The sequence below is a fragment of the Panthera pardus genome, unplaced genomic scaffold (assembly GCF_024362965.1).
Source record: "Panthera pardus isolate Hobbes unplaced genomic scaffold, ASM2436296v1 HiC_scaffold_25, whole genome shotgun sequence".
In the NCBI taxonomy this organism is placed as follows: domain Eukaryota; kingdom Metazoa; phylum Chordata; class Mammalia; order Carnivora; family Felidae; genus Panthera; species Panthera pardus.
The window spans coordinates 75857859-75881139 of NW_026526821.1; the positions used below are offsets into that span (position 1 = coordinate 75857859).

Genomic DNA, 23281 nt, shown 5'->3' on the forward strand with positions numbered 1-23281 from the left:
GTTACTATTTTACTAATTTCTCACTGATAAGGCTTAACAGAAAGCAATTGCATGCAGCACAGAATAGCCAGTTTTTCATTATATACTAGGATCTGCTCAACAGTAGTTATCCACACGTGTAATATTGTGATTAGAAAAGGCAGCTATGTTTTAAGTAGGGTGAGTCCCAACGGAAGTTTACAGAAGGGGTAAATCAGTCTGATTTGAAATCAGTCTTCAAATTCAGCGTGGTGTCAGTGCCTGATAGGATATAGCCTGCAGATGCAAAGTAATGCAGGTTACATTTGTAAGTACGGATATATTATATGAAATATTTCTCTGCCTGGAATCTTGACCATCCTAGTCCCTTACCCCAAACGAACACATTCATATAAGTCAATATTAGAACTATCTAATCAGTTTTTTACTGCAGTGATTAAAGTGTCCATATTAACCAACACTTTTCAATGTATGGGTCAAGTCAAAGCACAGTAATGGGCATGTATAAGCAATCTGGATATCCAGTTTTTAACCTCAGTTTACCTGATTTGAATAATGTACTATATTTAAAAGGCTCACATTTTAATTTTAGTGATTATGTGTATTTTTTCTTTTAAGAAAACTTATGAATATGATTTGTTGTAATCTTTTAAGAATATACATATGTAGTTGAATTCATTGTGGATATCTAAAGAATATGCCTATGTGTGTATATTCAAATACAAAAATAGTGTATCATGTAAAATAATAAAATATAATGTTAATAAACATAACCTCTATTTCCATTTTGGGGATCCTTATGTATATTAATATCTTCATTTTTATTTAATTACTAATATAAATCTACAAGCCAGTGAAGCTGATACATAATGAAGTTTATAATTAAGATAAGCTACAGACATTTTTAAACTTCTGATATTATATAATCATAATTCATTCAACTGCTAAGAAGGCATACTCTGAATTTCCTTGTAAGGGCATGCTTGCATATACAGTCATAATACTTTATCTCCCTATGCCTTTTATCTACCTGACATAGGGTAATATTAGATCAGTGAATTTATTGTTGCAATTCTGCCTGGGCCTGAGTTTGTCAATCAGACGTTCATGTCAGTAATTTTAGTTGCATGTTTATATTACTGGTGGATGAAGCAACTTAAAAGAATTGTACTTGTTCAGTCTAAAATACTGGGAGGAGTTAGAAAAATGACTTTTCTTGTTGGTTTTGTTTGGTTATTTAATGTTAACCTCTCGAGTCATAGGATAGCATATATTGCTCCCACTGGGGAACGGTATACATAAATAATTAAATAATTTGCCCCTCCCCAGTGGTAAGTACCTGAGGAAAAATCTCCTGAAAATCCAGATTGAATTTTCCTATGTATTTTTTCTTGTTTTTAAGAAAAAATCATGATGGATATCCCTACTTTTGTATTACAAACTTCGAATGCAAGCATTTATAGTATAAATCTACATTTAGTTTCTAGGTGATTGATATAAAATTGGTCAGTGAGAATGGAGGGATCCCCTCCACCTCCACTTACCCTCTTATCCATAACAGGTGGGTGAAAAAAATATTGAAAGTCACAACATGGGTGACCCACTAACACAGAATTTGAATTTTGTTTTCTAATCAAAACAACAAATCACAGGATTGCAAACAAATTCATTGTGTATTACTCTACTTCATTTTAGTCTGTTGGATGAGCTTCCTGAGTCAGTGCTTAAATGGGCTCCTTCCGGAAGCAGTTGCTGTAAGTCAAATGATAACTTCTACCTTTTCCTATGTGATTTACACGTCACCACATTTGTCACTCTTGTTTTACAGCTTTTGCTTAACCCACACTCTCCCACTGCCACATGGGTCGGAGAAAACCCTACACAGGGTTACAGATAAGTTGCTACGGAAGAGAATGTTTACGTCTTCTTTGACATTAGAACACAAGAATGCTACAAGAAAATATTTAGGCAGTGTTCTAGGCTTTGTTGACTGATTTTTTTTTTTTCTTTTTGGCAGGGGAGGGGGTATCATATACAGGTTTAATAGTCAACTGTATCTAGTATTTTTAGAGTTGACGTTCTGTTTTTGTTCCTCTTTATATTGTTCAAAGAAGATAAAGTTGATCTAAGGAAAGAGCACCTTCAATCATTAATTTAAAAAAACAAATCATTGGGGTGCCTAGGTGGCACAGTTGGTTAAGCATCTGATTGGATCTCGGCTCAGGTCATGATCTTGCTGAGTTCGAGCTCCACACGGGGCTCTGTGCTGATGGTGCAGAGCCTGCTTGGGATTCTGCCTCTCCTTCTCTCTGCCCCTCCTCCTCTTGTACTCTCTCGCTTTCTCTCTCTCAAAATAAATAAACTTAAAAAAATAAAATAAAAATAAAATAAAATAACCAAATCATTGAACACTTGCATCGCTGAACCCTTCAGGGTTTGCGCTCTGAACAGCCTGCAAAAAAAAATTTTGGATTAGCAAAGGCATATAACCTTGGGATTTGAAGGTACATTTCATTAAATAGTTTTCTCTTTTGAGTTAGTATGGATTGTTTTGGAATTCTTTAAATTGACAGTATTATCAGTAAAAATAGTCAATTCAGAATTACCCAAGTGCCTGTCGTTTGCATATGCATGCATGGCACCAATTTAGCAAATGAGTTCGATTGTCTTAGAGAAAAGAGTCCCTTCTATTGTCAGCCTCACTTTTTCTCAGAGACAGATAAGCAGAAAGAACCTTGTTCTCTCTCTATATTGGGTAATCTCAACGTTAGCTTTTAGCTGACTTATGAAAGTAAATGTGTACGCTGACCCTCTAGATAAGGTCAAATAGCATCAGTTTCCATCTGAGAGTTTAAAAGTAGAGTTAAATCATCTTAAACTTATATTTATAGCCCTTCTTTGACAAGAAACCAAAATGTTCATTTCCATGGGAAACTAAAGAAGAACAAAGCAGTTCTGCTTTTCCACCTCTATTCCCCAAGTCCTAAGCCTGCCCCAGTGTTGTGCCTCCTGCTTCCCACTTTCTGTGGTCCCTCTTCTGATGGAGGCGCCATAGGGGGAGTATTCTCCTGGGGGTCAGGGGATGGACTGAAGGCTTTTCCTTTCTGTAACTGCACTGAGTGATGTGGTTCAAATGCCAATATTCTTTCTTGGCTAATATGCTTATTGACATTTTGACCAAGTTATACCGTTTATGTTTTACTCAATAAGACAGCAAAAAAGAGAGATGGGATATGTCAAAAAAAATTTTTTTCACTGTGTATCTCCTTTACCTTTTCTGCCCCTCCTGCACAAAAGGCAACTAACTGTTCTGGAATAGAAAAGAAAGCCCAGATGCCCTGGGTCCCACAAGATAAATGCCTGTGGACCTGTGTATACTCGAGACACTTCTATTACTGGAGATCAGAAGATTTGGATGATAATGAGAAATGACAGGAGTGCCCGGTCCCCCATTTTCAGTACAAACCATTTATTTGAGACCATCCTATTATTTTATAAAATGCAGATTTCTGTTTCTAAAGCATAAAACTTTGAAACTTTACTATTAACTGAAGATTCCTTAGTTGGTCGTGCTGAGGAGTGGGTATTGCAAGCATGACAATTAATCCGATTTATAAAAGGTTTATTTTAAGGCAGCTTATGAAATAAAACCACCACAGGGGTTGAAACACGCATGTCTAGTTCAGTGTAATAATAATAGTTTGAAAAGTTTGTATTTCTTGAAATGATAGTAATGATACTTAATATTTCATTAGCTTAAAAGCAGATGATTCAAGAATATCACCATTTCATACTACCCAAAGCATTTTGTTTTATAGCTCCAGAAATATGCTAGTAAATTAAAAAGTATACTTAATATAATAAATCTAGATCTTGGAAGGCTCACATTTAAAGCAGTAATACATCACAATAGTCTAAGCTTCAGGTTGATAATAATGAATTTATAAGAGGGCGGTTCTTTCTCTCCTTTTCCTACCTCACCGATGCCTCATTTTTCCAAGCCCCAGACCCATGAAGGCTTTGCCGCACAGCTGCTGTCCATTGGTGCAGTGCCAGAATCTTCCATTGCCTTCTAACGGTGACCTGTGAAAACTTCTCCCCGATTATTCAGCTCTCTCCTCCATTTGGGATATTTTGGTTAATAGAGTTATAATAATATATGCCATATGTAACTGAGGTATAGGATGGAGTTAAAGAGACTGGTGACTAGCATGGGAAACCGGTCATATTTAATAACTGTTTCAACAGGAATCCATTCTAACCCAATCTGAAAAAAACAATTAATTATAAACTCTTATTTGGAAAATAATTTAAAAAAAAAAAAATAATATATGCCAAACCTGGCTTACCAATCTTGAAAGGGCCAAAGAACAACAGAGTATTTACATTAAAATAACAGTGAATGTAATTTAATCTCATTTTCTTTTTAATCGTCCCTTCAGCAATCAAACCTCCCCAATGGGCTTCTGGAAACATGAGTTATAACTACTTGCCAGCTAATAGAGATCTGTTTGATCAAATGTTAGAGAACAGAATTTGATATATCTTAGACATTAGGGGAAAAAGTAGGTTGCATTATAATTGCCTAAGTATCAACAGAAAGGGAAGGAAGAAAAGAAAAGAAAAGAAAAGAAAAAAGAAAAACCCAAAAAGCAAAACCAAAAAAACCTGGAGCTAAGAGTTCTCATTTTCGCCACAGTAGCCTTATATTCCTAGAAAATGGCTATGGACAATATAGCATAAAATGGTCACTCCGACTTTCATAGCGGACGGAACAGGATGGTGACTGTTCCTTTTGGAATTCTTCCCCATAGGGAGATAAACCCAGGGTCCGCGGTTCCCCACTGGAATGGAGGTGGGCCTGGAGGGGAAAGGAAGGATTAGGAAGTCACTCCTGCCAACCCACAAAGCTTCCCAGATTTTCCCTGCCATGGGAATATAAACAACTTAGTAAGAGGTACTTGTGTCTGTGTCAGTAATAAGTTTTTGAAGGGGAAAAGCTTGTAAAAAGTGGAGTATCTAAACATCTCTGTGAACAAATGAAAACATGCCAGATTTTAAACAGTATATGGTATGATCACTTAACTTGTGTCTGGATTTTAGATTGAATCTCCATCTGAAACAAAAATGCAAACTACATTTGTTTTAAGGCAGCTATATTTGTAACTTTGGGTTACTAATTCTGCTTCTATTTAGAAGTTTGTAGTTCATAGTTTCTGGCAGGGGGAAGGGGGTTACTATAGTTCTAGGGAAGAGATTACATTAGAAAAAGATTAGGGATGCCTGGGTGGCTCAGTCCGTTCAGCATCTGACTCTGGGTTTTGGCTTCAGTCATGATCTCACAGTTTGTGAGTTCGAGCCCCACACTGGGCTCCACACTGACAGCAGGGAGTCTGCTTGGGATTCCCTCTGTCCCCCTCTCTCTGCCCCTTTCCCACTTGCACTCTCTCTTTCTCAAAATAAACAAACAAACTTGAAAAGAAAAAGTAGCAACATTTTCCCCTTCTGCTCTAGATCAGAAAGGCTATATAATGAATGCACTAGTGAATGCACTAGGCTAGCTAGGTGTGGAGGACTCCAGGGAGGTTCGATGAATTCTAAAATTAGTCATGGCTGAAAACCTAGAATTCAAGCTCATTTCTAAATGTACTTTAAAAAAATTTTTTACGTTTATTTATTATTGAGAGACAGAGGGACGTAGAGCATGAGCAGGGGAGGGGCAGAGAGAGGGGGAGACACAGAATCTGAAGCAGGCTCCAGGCTCTGAGCTGTCAGCACAGAGCCCGACTCCGCGCTTGAACTCACAAACCGTGAGATCATGACCTGAGCCGAAGTCGGACGCTCAACTGACTGAGCCACCCAGGCATCCCTCTAAAGGTACTTTTATAATCTCAAAATCAAAGCCTGAATTAAAACTTGCAGTGATTTTTTTTTTCCGTTGAAGTAAGGAGGTTTATAATAAGTAACACTTGTTTTTAACTGAATTTTTAAAACTTCAACATAAAGTATGAAGCATGTCTGGTCTATTATATTATTCATGTAGTTCTTAGTAGTTGCACTTCATAAATCAAACTCACTAACTATAATTTTAAAATTTGCTTCCTTTGATAAGATTAGTGAAATGTAAACATATCAACAAAGATGTGTAAAAAAATTACCAGTTTCTCCCATCTTGTCAAATCTCTAAGTCACTATATTTCAGTCATTTTTGGATATCATTTGAAAAGTGCTTTGCATCGAATTGTTTATTCTTAGTTTCTTCAGGATGTGTGTTGTGTGCACGTGTAAGAGAGAATAGAGAGATTTTGATGATATTGGAGTCTTGACAATTCTTGCCAATTACGAATAACATGTAAAAAAAATTTACACTTCACAGGTGAAATAGCCCAGTATTTGGTATGTGCTCATAATTTAGCATATGATGAAAAGCCAAACTATCAAATGCTCAAGAAAATTCTGAACCCAGGTGGAACACCTTTAGGACCACTGGAATTTTCCACTAAAGGAGAGAGTGTGAATGTGGATACTCCAAACAATCAAAAAGTAAGTAACGTAGTCCCTGGGATCCTACGATTACCTTCTGTGAGGCTTTTCTACCAAATGAAGTTGTTTTGGGTCTCAGAGGGAGTCTGACAACCCACTTTCTTGCTTATTACATTTAATTCCTATTTCTCCTAACTGAGCTCCAGGAAATTTTGTTGCAAGTTCTTTTGACCTATTGTCTCTTAGAGAAAAACAGTAGGATCCATGGCCTATTTAGGGTACTATTAAAGAAATAAAGCAGTCGCTGAGGTCACAGAGACACGACCAGGGTAAGATTAAAGGCTAATCTGACTTTATTCAGGACAACCTTTATTCGTTGCTTTTCTTCAGATTTCTTTGGTTATTGCCCTCTGCTTTTGTTTGCCAGTTTGGCCATAATTCCATAATTTGGGGGTGATAATGATGATATTCTTAGGTTTAACCAGACTACTCGTATGCACTGATGTATCAATCTACAAAAATAACCTTTTAAAAAGTTTTAAGTTACCCTTTTCTCCTATACTCTGTTATCTTCCAACTGACTTAAAAAAAGACAGAGAGAACTTGAAACAATACACAAGAATTAGGATTTAAAACATTTTTTACAGGGTGGGGGAAACCTGAGATTCCTGTGAGCAGTGCTACCGGACAGGCAACTAAATGTCCAGTCCTTCCTGGACAGGATCCACATGCAAAACCTGTAGGGAGGGCTTTTTCTCCCCGATGCATGTGCAATAAGGTAGGGTCAGGATGCCATTCATTTTTAATATTTCTTATGAACTTTGGATCATCACAAGTGTTCCTGAGCCAAGAATGCAGGATGCAAACTAACGTGACTGATAGGCCGCTAGATGGATGGTGAGTCAAGTATCAGTGCACAGATGGTTCTGATTTGCTGAATTTTGTAGCTGCTGCAACTGAAGACATAAAATATCCTTCTAGTCATAAATTAGCTCTTTGGAAGCAAAACCTTGGCACCAGAGCTTTACAACCTTCAATTAGTAGGGAAAGAAGTATTTGAATGACTGTGGTATTGACATCTGTAGGCCTGCATAGTAATCATTCCTAATAGAAGAGAATATCTGTTTGAGGAGGTTTTGCATGGCTAATTAACTACCAGTGAGAATATGTAATTTTTTCATGATCTCCTGATTGTCACCTTTCTCTCATGATACAATTACATTTTATTGTAGCAAATGCCTCACAAACCAATTGTCAGCACTATTTACGTATTGCAGAAGGCAGAACAAAAGTTCATGTTTAATAAAAAGCCAGTGGATTTTGATCTTGGTAATTACTGAGACTTATTTTAACAGTTTTATTGACTTTTGTGTTTTTATCACTTTTGCAACAAAACAAAGAGCCATTTCCTTAACGTAGTATTTCCCTTGCAATAATGGTCACCACTTAATCTACACTAATTTAAGTAGATTTTTTTCCTTTTCTGTAGTTTTTCAGTTTCATAAACTTAATTGAAATATAAAAGAAGTCATTTTAAAAACTGATAGTTATATCCTCTGATGTAAAATTCTAATTATTATCCACCAGAATTTTTCAGTTTCATCAAATTCAAAGGATGTTTGTTGTGAAACCACTTTTATATGCAGAGAATAGAACATAAAACATTTTTTCCAATGAGCCTCAATCAAAAATATTTTATTCTTCCCTTTTGATTAGAGCACTTTGATTATGAGTAAAAAGCAAACACTAAGAATAATATGCATTCTTAAGACCTTAGTTAATTTCTAACAATATGACCACCCCCGATATAAAGACAGCAAGAGGTTTTGGGGATGTAGTTCACAGCCGGTCAATAGTTATTGAATAAAGACTTTATTTCTGTAGTATTTTAAGTGCACATATATATGTTATAATCATAATATAAAAATAGGTTCACCATGTGGTGAATCAGTATTTTTAAAGTTTACAGATTTTGTAATGTTGCAAATACTAAACTTGAAAATGTTGAAAAGCAAAATATGACAATATAAACTGTGCTGTACTCAGTTTCCCTGAATGATAAAAGTATAGGCTAGTTTCCACAATTGATTGCTTCCATAACAAAAATCATTTTGGGTCCAGAATGAGTATCAACCACATGGCCCCAGATTTCTCTTTTTAGTCCCAGACAGAATCTCCTTATTAGTAACTAAAAACATTTTTTGTTACTTCATACATGGATTACTCTAGTTATTTAACAGAATATTGAATGAATCCTGGACTTACACTCTTTGGACAAAGATACTGAAAAAGAAGTCAGTGGACCAGAAAACATATACCGTTAGGTAAATAAAATATTTCTATCATTCAGTATTCAAAGGAAAGTTATGAATGCTTATTTTTTTAAAATGTTATTTCCCTCAGCAGAAATGGTTGTACCTTTTAAATTTAGTATTCCTAACAAAAATATGCTTTGGTTAGGTATTAGAAAATAGCACATCACCGTTAAGAATCTTGGCAAACTTACAGCATCTTTTTGCAAAAGAAAAAGGAGGTATTTTTCCAATACTAGGTTTTTACAAGGCATCATAAACTGTTCCCTGTAAACAGAGCCGCCTTCTTACACAAGTCCTCCAATACTGTTACTGGAGTTAAATTGGAAATGAATTTTTGTCAAGACAGTAGAGACATTGATTTTTTTTTTTTTCTGAAAGGCAAATCTTTTGGGGCATTTGCCTCAATCAAAATGATGTTCTGTATAGCTGAAATCACTCTTTAGTAGCTCCGATGGCTCCTGAGGTAACACTGTCAAATTAGAAGAATCTATCATCAGGCCACCACAGTCTATTTATACCATCCACTGGGATTTAATGTCCAGAATTCACTGAAGGAAACCATATTTCAGTAAGAATGCTTATTGAGGTGAGCTAAAGCTCTAGAATTCCCAGATGAGAATGTTAAAGCCACGTTGGAAAACCAGCATTATTGAAGGCCCCCGTTCAACCCTCTGAATAAGCTGTTTCTTCCACAGCCAGTAGAGGATCCTTTTACCAGCTTATCATAGCTCTCTCCTTGTTATGATGCTTGAATCCATACTGTAATACCACAGACACCCATCCTTCCTCAGTGCTCTCCCTAGGCAGAGGAGTAACTGTAGGGCAGAATGAAAATGTTCAAGCTGTCTTACATTTCAGACAAGTAAGAGTTTGTCCCTTCATTTACTCTAAATCTGAGGTTAGCAGCAAATCCAGGGATGAATATATATATTATTATTCGTGGTAGTAATCTTTGTGTTGACCTTGAAAGTTCATAAAATTATTTCTTGAGCTTTAATTCTCAAAATAATTCTATTTATATTTATACTGTGTGAGAAAAGTAGAATATAAATTCTCATTTGTGAGCACATTTTTGGCTCACTAGATTTCAGGAGGCCAAAGTATTCCTGATTTCTTGGAACACTGAAGTGCCAATGGAAAATTAAATAAAAAATACCCGATCTGAATAGCCTCTCTCTTGAAGATGACACCTATTTGGGTAGTATTTTATTTGATTTCGTGTGATGCCCAGAGTGTTTTCTATATTCACTCTTACATCTTTGAGAAAACGTTTTACCTCTGTTCACAATTAAGAGTCAAACTTATCCCACTTCACTCTTACCATTTTAAAAGTTCCCCTAGAAATAGCAAATTTCCATAAACTGGGTATCATCTTGTTTATTAGCTAGAAATGCTTATGGCAGCGCAACCTGCCCATCCAGCCAACTGACGGCAGATCCAGGAGGCACCATCTCTTCCAGAAAGCCTCACAGAGGACTGAATATATTAGATCAGATTTTGTTTGTACATCAGAGGCTCCCAGGCCAGAAACTCTTATACCTAAAGTGAGGCATTAAAAACCTCAGTATCTCAACTAATCCCTTATATCATAAAACACATTTTCACAGTGATTGGCAAGCCAGTCTTTCATTAGAACGAACCGGTGTACAACAGCTTTGGGAAACCCTTTGTTTCGCACCAGTGGTATGGTGAGCATTTATCACTAAGATGACTTCAGTGGGAGTGTGACTCAGAAGGTGGTTACCCATGAATTTTCCCAGTAGTTTGGGAGACTTGAGTGGTGAAAATAAAGAAACCCTGAGTGATTAGGGAACAATGCCAATTGTCAGGGTACTGAAAAGCAATGGCTTTGCTACCCTTTGAGAAGCCGGGATCCGGGAGGAGGGGCGAATAAAGAATGGTGTTGTGACAGCTTAGACCTCGCCACAAAACACCAGCATATTTTAAAGGGAAGGAGTGAACACACTTGGCAATAGAAGCTAAAAATTGAGAGACTACAAATTAAGGCTCTGCTTGCCTAGCCAACGTAATTCATTCTCTGTTTTGGCACTGGCTACTCCATTATTTCCCCTTGTGCTGTTCCTATCTTCTGCCCCCTCTTTAACCCATGAAGAAAAGGTGACGGCACTTTCAGCTGCTGTAAACATGAAGCTACTGACCAAATACTTCACATAAGGATCTTCACTGTGGCTCTTAATCTTCCAGCTGAATTGTGGGATCTGCCCTTCGATTTCCGTGTCTACTTCAAGGTTATTAAGAGTCAGTCATCCCCCAGATAACACCACGGTGTGAAAAAGAACCTGAGAGACAGCAGGCTTGTTGTAGAACTTAACCTTTGATACTGGTGCACAGTACCAGGTGGCACGAACTGTTACTCATCTACTCAAAGGTTAAATTACCTGTATAAGAAAGTAAGCAACATTATAAGCTCCTTTTCTACGTTCACATTCATTAAGCTCACTTCAATGATAGAAAACGAAGATTCTAATTAATAAGAATTTAAACTAAAAAGATGTACTGGATCCACTCCCAGCAAAGGTTAATAATGAATTCATGTGCAGTTTTAGAATGTGACAGTTTTCTGTAAAAATGCCGTTTTCAATAAGCAAGTTATCTGTAGAGATAATTTCTAAAGAGCGTATAACAGTGACACTAATTTTAATTGGTCTTGTACTATTGATGAGAAAGGGTCTGGATCTTGCCAACTGCTATATTCTTTCTATAACATCCATTTGTTGGTTTCCTCTTTAATTCTTTTTTTTTCAAAGCTTGGCAAGTTTAGAATTTTCAAGAATCTGGACATAGAAGCATCTTTGTTTTACAAGTGTCAAAAGTTTTCGTTATACATTATTACTCTCAATCAACAGGTTGTTTCTCAAAAGGCTGCAACAAAGCAAGTCAATCAGATGCAAAATAGGTTAATAGAAAAAAACATCCGTGGTGAGAGAAGTGCTGAGTCCTGTTCAACCTGGAGAAAAGTGCAAACAGAGGAGCCGCTGACTAGATTGCTTAACAGTGAAACAGCTCAGGTGAGAGGCTTTTTGTTGTTGTTTTTTTTTTTTTTTCTTCCTTAACGTTACATTAGAATATGCCGTTTGGGAATAAAGACCTTTTATTTTCTCCTGGGGGCCAAGGTTGTATGGTTTTGTTAAATGAGAAGGGGCAGAAAATATCCTATCCAGTGGATAAAATCAAAGCAGCCGACACCAATCATCACAGAAACAGAATGACAGTGAGCACATTTGCGTACAGATCTGATTTCTTTACCCCGAGAACGTAATGAAGTGCACTTAAATTTTTTATGCCATCTTTGATCCATTAGGGACTCTTAGCATATTCCATACTCTTACATGGGTTCCTCCACTCTCGCCCTTATAATCAAATGTGAGTGAAGAGTTTCCCTGTTGATACGGTTGTATTGTAAAATGATGTATTTTTTACGTTATTCGATCATTTGGTTGAGTAGTGACTTACCTTTAGCAGAGGACTCATTCAAGCAACAGCAAAAGTCTTTCCTAATCGAACCTTTTTCTGAGAAGAAGGAGAAGCATACAATCAATGTATTTATATCCTCAATGAAAAAATATTTATTTTCCAAAATGACCAACATTTTATATGATTTATACACCATCATTTTCCTCAAATAATTTGAGGTAGTTTAAAATGTGAAACAGGATATTTTAATGCCCCCATCTTCTATCTCCCAAACCCTCTCCCCTCAAAATTGGTTTATCAGGCATTGAGACGTTAATCACTAAACTGAGCACTGAATTTGGCTCTGAACCTCTTGGCAGCCAAGGTGAAAATTAGACACCTACAAGTTGGGCATTTCTTACCCAACCAACAAGCATACACGTTTATCCAGAGAATGTTTTTACAGTACTAATAAGAATCCTTTGAACTTATAGTTCCCATTTGTAAAATTACAAATATTGCTTGATGACAAAATTTTGAGATTCTTGTGTGTTCTTTTTCAACCTGTACTATGCACCAGAATCACTTTGTGTATGGAGATAGGAAGGGACTAAAAAAAAAACCTGATGCCCAGGTTCCAAGCCAAGAAATTGATTCATTGTAACTAGTGTGGGCATTTGTGATATGTGTGTGCAGATTTTATCACTCCAGAAAGCTCTTTGTTCCTTTTCTCAGTCAGTCCCTTTCCCCCAAACAACCACTGTTCTGATATTCTGATTTTCACACTAGGTTAGTTTTGCCTCTTCTAGAATGTCACGTACCATGTTAGTCATAAAGAATGCACTCTTTTGTGTCTGTCTTCTTTCACTCAGCATATTTGTTTGTTAGTTTGTTTTTGAAACTCATCCATATTGTTACACGTATCACTAATTTGTTCTTGTTGAGCAGAACTCCATTGTGTAGTACACCATAGGCCATATATCCATTCTCCCAGGACACCTGGGCTGCCCCTGGCTCTAGCCATCATAACTAATAGTTACTATGAACATTGTGACACAAGTCCTTCTATGGTTACATTTCGTTTGTCCTGAGAAGTGGAATTGCTGGTTCACAGGGCAGATGTATGTTCACCTCTATAAAAAGCTGACAAGTGCTTCCATTTTGTACTCCCACCAGTAATCCCAGATCTTCCCCAGCATTTGGTGGTGTTGGTCTTTTTAATTTTGGGCATTCCAACATTTATGTATTAGTATTTCTGTTGAGTCCGATTATCAGTGACCTGTTAATTAATAACTGTGGGCACCATTTTCATGTGCTGACTCCCCATTCATATGTCTTCTTTTGTAAAATGTCTTGATCCATTTTTATTTGGATGATAGTCTCTTTATTACTGAGTTGTAGGAATTCTTTATACATCTGTATTGTGGATATGTTCTCCTAGTGTGCAGCCTCCCTATTCATTTATTTGTCTTTAATGAGCAAAAACTGTTTGTTATTTTTATTTGAAGTTCAATATATCAATGTTTTCTGTAAAGAAACCTGGGAAAACTTTGCCTATCTTAGGGTCACAGTTTGCTAAATATTTTTTTAAAAGCCTTCTAGTTTTGGCTTTCGTTTTTGAGTCCATGAGCTCATTCTTGTGTGTATAAGGGGTTGAGGTTCTTGTTTTCCATCAGAGCCAGCTGTCACAGCACCATTTGTTAAAAAGATTTCCTTTTCCTAATTAAATTTCCTTGGAGTCTTTTTCAAAAGTCAGCTGACAGTGTAAATTGTGGTCTATTTCTGAACTCTCTCTTGTCTTCTAATCAGTCTGTCTGTCCTTATACCAAAACCACAGTACATCAATTACTGCAGCTTTACAACTAGTTCTGAAATTAGATAGTACAAGTCCTTCAACCCTTTTCTTCAAGAATGCTTTGGGTCCTGTTCCTCTCCATAAAATTTAAGAACTGGTTTGTCAATTTCCACTAAAAAGCAAAATGGAATTTTGATTGTGATTCCACTAAATCTAAAGATCAGTTTAGGGGCAACTGAAATCCCAACAACACATTTGAGTCTTCCAATGCATGAAACGTATACTTGTCTCCATTTATGTAGATTTTTAATTTCTCTAAGTGTTTTGTAGTTTTTGGTGTAGGTATCGTATACATCTTCCATTAAAATTATCTCTAAATATCTTGTTTTTTAATTCTATTGTAAATATCATTTTGTATATTGACCTTGTGTCTTGAGATCTTTCTAAAGTCACTTTTTAATTCTCGTTTTTTGGTAGATTCTTAGGATTTTATACACAGTCAGTAATGTTTGTGAATAGAGTTTTACTTCTTTTCCAACATGTATGCCTTTCATAGCTTTTTTTCATGCTTTGTTATACCTTCTATGACCTCTAATACTACACTGAGCATGGGCATCCTTGCTTTGTTCCTGTTTGGTGGAAAACATTCATTCTTTATACATTAAGTATGATGTTAGCTGTAGGTTTTTCCTAAATGCCCTCTTATCAGGCTGAGGAAATTTCATTGTAGTTGTTGAAAAAAATTAAGTCATGAGTGTATATTAAGTCCTTTTTGGGGATCTACTGAAATGATCATATGATTTTTCTCCTTTACTAGTGCAATGAATTGCATTGATTTTTGAGTGTTAAATCAACCTTTTTCTCTGGGATAAACCACATTTAGTCATGATGCGTTGTCATACTGAATTCAATTTGGTATTATTCCATTAAGGGTTTTTATATCTACATTGATGAGGGATATTGATCTGTAATTTTTTTTTCTTATAATGTCCTTGTGTGGTTTTGTTTTCAGGTCATTATGCAAATTGGACGTGTCTATTTTCAGAAACTGTTTTAGTAAGATTTATCTTTCATAAATGTTTCCTAGAATTTAGCAAGAAAATCATCTGGGCCTAGAATTTTATTGTAGGAAAATCTTTAATTATGAATTTACTCTCTATAACATATAATGATCATTAGATTTTCTTTTTCTTCTTGTGTCAGCTTTGGTAATATGTATCTTCCAAGGAATTTTTTTCTTTCTTTTTTTTTTTTTTTTACAGTCTAGCTAGATGCTTATCACTTTTATTGATCTTTTCAAAGAACCAATTTTTGGATTTGTTGAATTATCTACTGCTGAGATTTTTTTTTTCTCTTTTACTAATTACCGTTTTTATCATTTCCTTATACTTATTTTGGGTACTCTTTTTTTTAAGCTTCATAAGGCAAATGCTTAAATCATTACTTTTAAGCCTTTCTTTCTAAAATATATAAAGCTATAAAGAATTTTAAGCAGTGTTTTAGATGTATTCCACAAATCTTGATATATTGTGTTTCATTGTTGTTCAGTTAAACGTATTTTCTAATTTCCCTTCACTTAGTCTTTGACCCCATGGATTTTAGAATCATGATTTTTTAATTCCTAAATATTTTTGAGATTTTATTGCTATGTTTTTGTTATTGACTTCTAATTTATCAGAGCATATTCTTGCAATCCTTTAAAATACACTGAAACTTGTTTTATGGTCAAAAAGAAGACTTAGTTTGATGAATGTTCCTCATGTGCTTGGAACAAATATATATTCTGAATTTGGAATTTACTATTCTATAAATGTTGATTAGGTTAAATTGATAGTGTTGTTCAGTCCTTCTATATCCTTACTGTTTTGCTTTATTTTGTCCTCCTGTTTAATCAGTCAATGACAAGGTATGTTAAATCTTCAACTGTAATTGTGGAGTTGTCTATATTTCCTTTAGTTTTATAAGTTCTTGCTTCATGAATTTTCATGCTGTTAATAGGGACATACAGACAGAACTGTTACGTCTTCTTGGTGAAATATTGTTTATCATTTTAAACATCTTTCTTACATGTGTCAATATTCTTTTGTCTTGAATTTTACTTTAATTTTAACAATTCCAGCCTTCCTATGATTAGTTTGCATGGTGTGTCCTTTTCCATCCTTTTGTTTAATGTTTGTGTTTTGTGTCTTTGTGTCTGTGAGTGCTTTTGTAAATAACAGTTTAAGTCTTGCTTTTTTGCATGACCTCACAAACCTTCCTTTTAATCTGTCCCATTTCCATTTAATGTAATTATTGTAGTTCAATTTAATCTACAATCTCACTATTTGGTTTCTTTTTGCTCCATTTATTCTTTGTCACTTTTGACCTCCCTCCTGCTTTCTTTTGGAGTAAGTGGGAATTTGTCTCTCATATCTTCAATTTGTAAACTGTGCTTCTCTGGGCTGTTTTGTTTTTGTTGTAGTGGTTACTTTAGTACAGCAAGATATGGCTTATGGGCCAAAGTCAGCAGGTCACCTATTTTAAGTAGTTATATTTAAATATACTTATATGGTTGTATTGTTAATAGTTAAAGTTAAATAGTTATATTGCAACATAGCCGTACTCATTCGTTTACATATTCTCTTACATGTTGTCTATGGGTATTTCCATGCTACAGTGGCAGAGCTGAGTATTTAGAACACAGACTGTGTGGCCCCCAAATCCTAAAATATTTACTATCTGCCCTTGAAAGAAAAAGTTTGCAAACCCCTGCTCTAAAACCACTCTAATTAAAGTTTACTTTAATAATATAAAAACTCTAATTAAACTAATACCCAGAATATTGTAACTATAATAAAAATTGAGACATATTACATTCTTTTTTTCATATTAAGTCTTCAAAATCTGGTGTGTTTTACACTAACTGCACACCTCAATTTAGACTAGCCATATTCCAAGTATTCAAGTCATATGTGGTCGGTGGCTACCATATTAACATAGCTCTAGAAATTATAATATACATCTTTCACTTGTATAATAATCTACCTTGATTTAATAAACGACTTCATATATAATGTAAGAATCTTGCAAAAATACATTTCCATCCTTTGTGCTACTGTTGTCATACTTTTTTTCACATATATAATTAATTCCATAATGCGGTTACTATTGTGCTTTAAAAAATCAGTTTTGGGTCGCCTGGGTGGCCCAGTCAGTTAAGCATCCAACTTTGGCTCAGGTTGTGAACTCACAGTTCATGGGTTCGAGCTCCACGTTGGGCTCTGTGCTGACAGCTCAGAGCCTGGAGTCTGCTTCAGATCCTGTCTCCCTCTCTCTCTGCTCCTTCCCTGCTCATGCTCTGTCTCTGTCTCTCAAAAATGAATAAACATTAAATTATTTTTTTAAAAATTACTTTTATTTCAAAGAAATTGAGAGGGAAAAAAAAAAGTATCTTATTTATCGCTGTTGGAATTCTTCAGCCCTCCCATAGATCTGAGTTTACAGTTGGTTCATTTCCCATCTTCGCAGAGAATTTCCTTTAACATTGTAGTGGAAAGTTCCTGGAGACTAATTCTCTCACTTCTTGTCTGAAAATATCTTTATTTCACCTTTACTTTTTTTGTTTGTTTGTTTTTATTTTGTTTTTTGGTGTGGGAGAGCTGGAACTATATTTTACCTCTGAATTTATTTTTTTAACATTTCATTTTAAAATAATTGCACACTCAGAAATTGCAATAGAGGGCTCCCATGTACCCTTCCTTCAGCTCCCATGTACCCTCTACCCAGCTTCCTCCAATGACATCATCTTATAACAATAGTATAATTTTCAAAACCAGGAACTAACTTCGGCATACTACTATAAAATACATACCTTATTTGGTCATCAGTTTTTACATGCACTCATATGTGTATGTTGCTGTTAAATTGTATTACATGTATGGACTAATCACAAAAATTACTGTACGGAACTGTTCTAGGAAGAAACTCCCTCACATAGAAACTTCCGTGTATTGCTTTATATGGACACCCTCCCCTTTATCCTAAACCCTGGAAAGCACTGATTTGTTCCATATCACTATAATTGATTATCTTGAGCATGTTGTACAAATCAAATTCTTTACTATGTAACTTGTTGAGATGGGCTTTGTTTCATTCACCATAATGCCCTAGATAGAGATCCATCTGAGTTTGCATGTATCAGTATAGTTCATTCCTTTTTACTGATAAGGAATGTTCTGAAGTATGGACGTAGTGTTGAAGAACATGTGAGTTGTTTATTCTTCACCATTTAGTGTGATGTTAGCTGTATATTTTTGGTAGGTGTTATCAGGTTGATGAGGCTCACCTCTATTTCTAGTGTACTAAGAGTTATTATGAATGGGTATTAAATTTTATCAAGTGCTTTTTCTGTATCAATTAATATGATCATATGATTTTTCAGCTTTACACTGTTGCCATGGTGGATGACATTGATTAGTGTTTGAATATTGAACTAGTCTTACATTTCTTTAATGTTTGTTTATTTTTGAGAGAGAGAGAGAGACAGAGCAAGAGCAGGGAAGGGGCAGAGAGAGAGGGAAACACAGAATCTGAAGCGGGCTCCAGGCTCCGCGTTGTCAGCACAGAGCCCAACGTGGGGCTTGAATTCACAAACTGTGAGATCATGACCTGAGCCAAAGTCGGATGCTCAACTGAGCCACCCAGGCACCCCTCTAGTCTTACATGGTGTAGAATTCTTTTCATATGTTGCTAGGTTCAATTTGCTAGTATTTTGTTGAGAACTTTTACATCTGTTAATGAGGACTACTGGTGTGTAGCTTTCTTTTTATTCTACTGTCTTTATCCGGTGTTGGTATCATGGCAGTGCTGGCCTCATAAAATGAGTTGACAAGTCTTCCTCCTTTTAATTTCTGGAACAGAATTAGTAGAATTTGTGTTCTTTTTAAAATGTTTTAGAGGGGCGCCTGGGTGGCTCAGTCAGTTAAGCTTCCGGCTTTGGCTCAGGACATGATCTCACCGCTCATGAGTTCAAGCCCCACATGGGGCTCTGTGCCGACAGCTCAGAGCCTGGAGCCTGTTTCAGATTCTGTCTCTCACTTTCTCTGCTCCTCCCGTGCTCACACTCTCTCTCTCAATAATAAACATTTAAAAAAATTTTAAAGTAAATATTTTAGAGAATTCTCCAGTGAAACCATCTGGGCCTAGAGATTTCTCCTTTTCACTATGGATTCAATTTCAAGAGTAGTCAAAGTTCTCTGCAAGCAGCCAAATAGTTAAATATTTAGGTTTTATAGGTCACATGCTCTCTGTTACAACTATTCAGCTGTACACCATAGTACAAAAGTATCATATACAATATGTAAACAAATGAGTCTAGCTGAGTTCCAACAAAATTTTATGGCACTGAAGTTTGAATTCCATAAAATTTTCCAATCAGAAAATGTTTGTTCCAACCATTTAAAAATTTAAAATTAATTCTTAGTTGGTAACTCTACAAAACAGGCTGGATTTAGACTGGGCAGATTTTCCTATTCTTTGTTTCAACTTGATTTTTGGTTTATTTTCCTTTTTCTAGTTTAGGTAGAAAGTTAGACTATTGTTTGAGCCCTTTCATTTTTTCTAATGTAGATATTTAATGCTATAAATGTCCTATTAAGTATTGGTTTAACTGTATCCCATAAATCCTTATGTAATGTACTTTTCTTGTACCTATAATTTTATTTATTTATTATTTATTTACATTTGTTTATTTCTGAGAGACAGAGACAGAGCATGAGCAGGGTAGGGGCAGTAAGAGAGGGAGACATAGAATCAGAAGCAGGCTCCAGGCTCTGAGCTGTCAGCACAGAGCCCAACGCAGGGCTCAAACTCAGGAACTGTGAGATCATGATCTGAGCAGAAGTTGGTTGCTTAACCGACTGCGCCACCCAGGTGCCCCTAATTTTACTTATTTTTTAACGTTGATTTGTTTTTCAGAGAGAGAGAGCAAGTTGGGGAGGGGCAGAGAGAGGGGGAAATAGAGGATCTGAGAGCAGAGAGGCTGATGTGGGGCTCAAACCCACGAGCTGCAAGATCATGACTTGGGCTGAAGTTGGATGCTTAACCAACTGAGCCACCCAGGCACCCCAGTATTTTTAATTTTGTACTTTTTCATGAGACTTCTTTTGATGCCTTGGCTATTAGGAGTGTGTTAATTTCTAAGTGAAGATTTTTTCCATTTTCTTTGTTACTGATTTCTAATTTATATTATTGTCTGAGAACATATTTTGTATCATTTCAAATTTGTTAAGGTTTATTTTTTGACCCAGGGTATGGTCTTAATGAGAGATTAAAGAGACCATGCATTCTACTGTTTTGAGGTGTAGTGCTCTATAAATATTATCAGATCCCATTGGTTTGTGGTATTATTGATTTTTTTTTTTCTATAGCTTGGCTAGTTAGCTCTCTTGTAGTTCTATTAATTCCTGAGAACAGGGTTTTCTAATTAGAAGGATGTGAGGTATACTTTTTTTTTTTTTTTAATGCATGATAGTGATGGGTCAGTTGGGCTCCTATCCACAACATTTGAGGCCAAAGAGACATAGAGGGTTGCTGCTTTTTGCTAATGTTTGCTTAATGCAGGCTGGGCATGGTCCTTAGGGCTCTACTGCACAATGTCCACAGTGTCTGTTGCAGAGGAAGAGAGGCACTACTTATGTTGTGTGAGTGCAGGGAAGGACAGTCTACAAGGCTCTACCCTTTGGTCTCCAGAGTATCTGGGAGAGAGGGAAGGAGAAGTCAGTGCTCAGTAGTACAGGCTGGGCATTGACAGGGCTCTGTCTCATAATTTCCATAACGCCAGTGGAGAGGGTACTGCTTTGTTAGTGTGGGGTTGGTCTTTTGACAGGGCTCCACTTTAGTCTCCTCAGTGCTTGGTGGGGAAGGGTAGGTGTGCTCCCTGGTTAACGCATGGTGGTGACACCTGACAGGACTCTACCCCAGTTTCCACAACCCCTAGTGGGAAGTGGGAAGGGTACAGCTTCTTTCATGGTGTTCACCTAAAGTACAGCAGGTTTAGGAGACAAGTGTCCTGAACCGTATACTTGCCCTCCTGCTGATCCACTGTTTAAAGACAACAGGCTTTTCCTGGACTTTTTTGTGTGCACAGTGTTGTTTTCCAATTGTAGATTGCATTGTGGCCCAGGCTGGGATAAATAGGCACCAAAAAAAAAAGGTGGTTGGGATGAGACTTGGGGCTGGGTCATTCTGTGTGTTCTAAGGTCCTTATCCAGTCTGCCTTCTATTCTATAACTTTCAGAATGTTGTATTAATTTTTGTCTAAAATCTTTAGTAGTAATTAGAAGGAATAAAGTAGAATGTACTTACTGTCTTGGCTGGGACTAGATGCCCCTCACCTTCATTGTGAAGGCCTCACCTGACATGAGATTTTTCGTTCTGAATTTAAAAATGTTTCTTGTCATCTTGTGTTTTTTTCCGATGAGAAGTTAGCAGTTATTCTTATCATTGACCCTATATATAATGTGTCCCTTCTGGCTTTTAATATTTGCTTTTTATCTTTGGTTTTCTAGAGATAGTTGTCTTTATGTTTATTTTGCTTTGGGCTCATTGAGCTTTTTTCATCTGTGGGTTGGTAATTGTCATCACTGGAAGTTTCAGCTAGGATTTGTTTCATGCCTCAGTCCCTCTTCTCTGAGATCCAAATACATGCAGTTAGAATTGCCTACCTTCTCTCACAGGCCTTTTCGGAGGCCCTGTTCGTTTTTCAAATTAGTCTTTTATTTTGCTGTGCTTCATTCTGGTCCTTTGCCTGGTCTCTACCTATTTAACCAGTGGATGTTTAACTTCATTTATTGTATTTTTCCATTCTAGGAGCATTTTATATTTTCCATTTCTCTGCTGAGTCTCTCGATCTGTTCACTAATTATGTTTAACTTTATATTTAATTCCTTGAACATACTTATGTAGTGGTTTTATTGTCCCTGTTTGATAATTTTACCATCTGGGTCACATCTATTTCTCTTCTTCTCCTAGTTATGGGTCACAGTTTCCTGTTCCTTGTGTGTCGTAAAAGTTTTATTATTCATTGAATATCGTGGCTGCTAGTCAGTTCTTGAAACTCCACATTTTATTGTATTTCTTTAAAGAGTACTGACTTTTGTCCTGGTAGACAAATGATTTATTGGTGGTTCAACTTGATTAGTCATGTCTTCACTTCATTTAGGCTTTTTGAAGGCTGGACTAAGGTAAAGATCATCTGAAACTGTAGCCTTTATCAATCTGGGTGTTTTCCTCTCCTCCAGAATCACAGCCTTGTTTTCTCTGTGTGATAAGTTCCTTCATATATTTTGTCCAACTCTATTGTTTTGTATTCATTTCATGGGCTTTTCACAGCAGGAGGGGAGATCTGATGCCCATTATTCATGGCTAGAACTAAAAAGGGTATTGGTATTTTTCATAGCTTCCTAATTGACTCTGACATGCATTCAAGGCTAATAACTTGCTCAGAATTCAAGGTTTCTCAGCAGCACCACTCTGGGCTTACTGAGCTGGCTGTCCTGTACACTGTAAGCCATCTCTGGCCTTTATCTAGTAGATGCCAATAGTACTTCCTCCCAGTTGTAGTACCCAGAATGTCTCCCGAAATTGTTAAATGTCCTATGGAGCACAAGTGTCCCAGGTTCAGAAACACTATACTGACTAGGATTATTGTATGCCTTAAGCCTCTGCTACTAAAAGTCTGCTGTGCCAACCAGCTGCACTGGCATCACCTGGAGCTTCTTAGAAACACAGAATCTAAGTCTTATCTTAGACTTTCTGAATGAAACGTGTATTTTTCATGTTTGTTATTTTTGAGAGAGAGAGTAAGACAGAGGATCCAAAGCAGACTCTGCACTGACAGAAGAGGCCAGTGTGGGGTTCAAAACTCACAAATCGCAAGATCATGACCTGAACCAAAGTTGAGGCTTAACCACCTGAGCCACCCAGGCTCCCCTGAGATCTGTATTTTAACAAGATCCCAAAATGATTTGTACGCTTTTTCTAATGTTTGAAATACTATGCCATAGACCAGAAAGCTTTTTCGTAAAGAGCCAGATGGTAAATATTTTGTCAGAAACAATTCAACTCTGCCATTGCAGTATAAAAGCAGCCATACACAGTAAAATACAAATGAGTGTGGCTGTGTTCTAATCAATCTTTATTCACAAAACAGGCAACTCACAACATTTTACAACCTATGCCATAGACTATCTTGCCCAAGCAGATCTCTCAGTAAGCCGAAGACAACTGGTGGTTAAATCCTTAGATGAGGGCCTTC

At 36.4% G+C, this 23281-nt stretch overlaps 1 protein-coding gene across 6 annotated transcripts in view; it reads left to right on the forward strand.

The window, feature by feature from the left end:
* The window catches only part of VRK2 (VRK serine/threonine kinase 2), a 103800-nt gene that overhangs the window by 76805 nt on the left and 3714 nt on the right, over positions 1-23281 (forward strand). For all 6 annotated transcript variants that reach the window (XM_019427402.2, XM_019427326.2, XM_019427737.2 and 3 more), the window contains 3 exons: positions 1675-1733; positions 6356-6522; positions 11645-11806. In XM_019427402.2, the coding sequence (XP_019282947.1) occupies positions 1675-1733; positions 6356-6522; positions 11645-11806 (388 nt within the window). The remainder of the gene's footprint in view (positions 1-1674; positions 1734-6355; positions 6523-11644; positions 11807-23281) is intronic.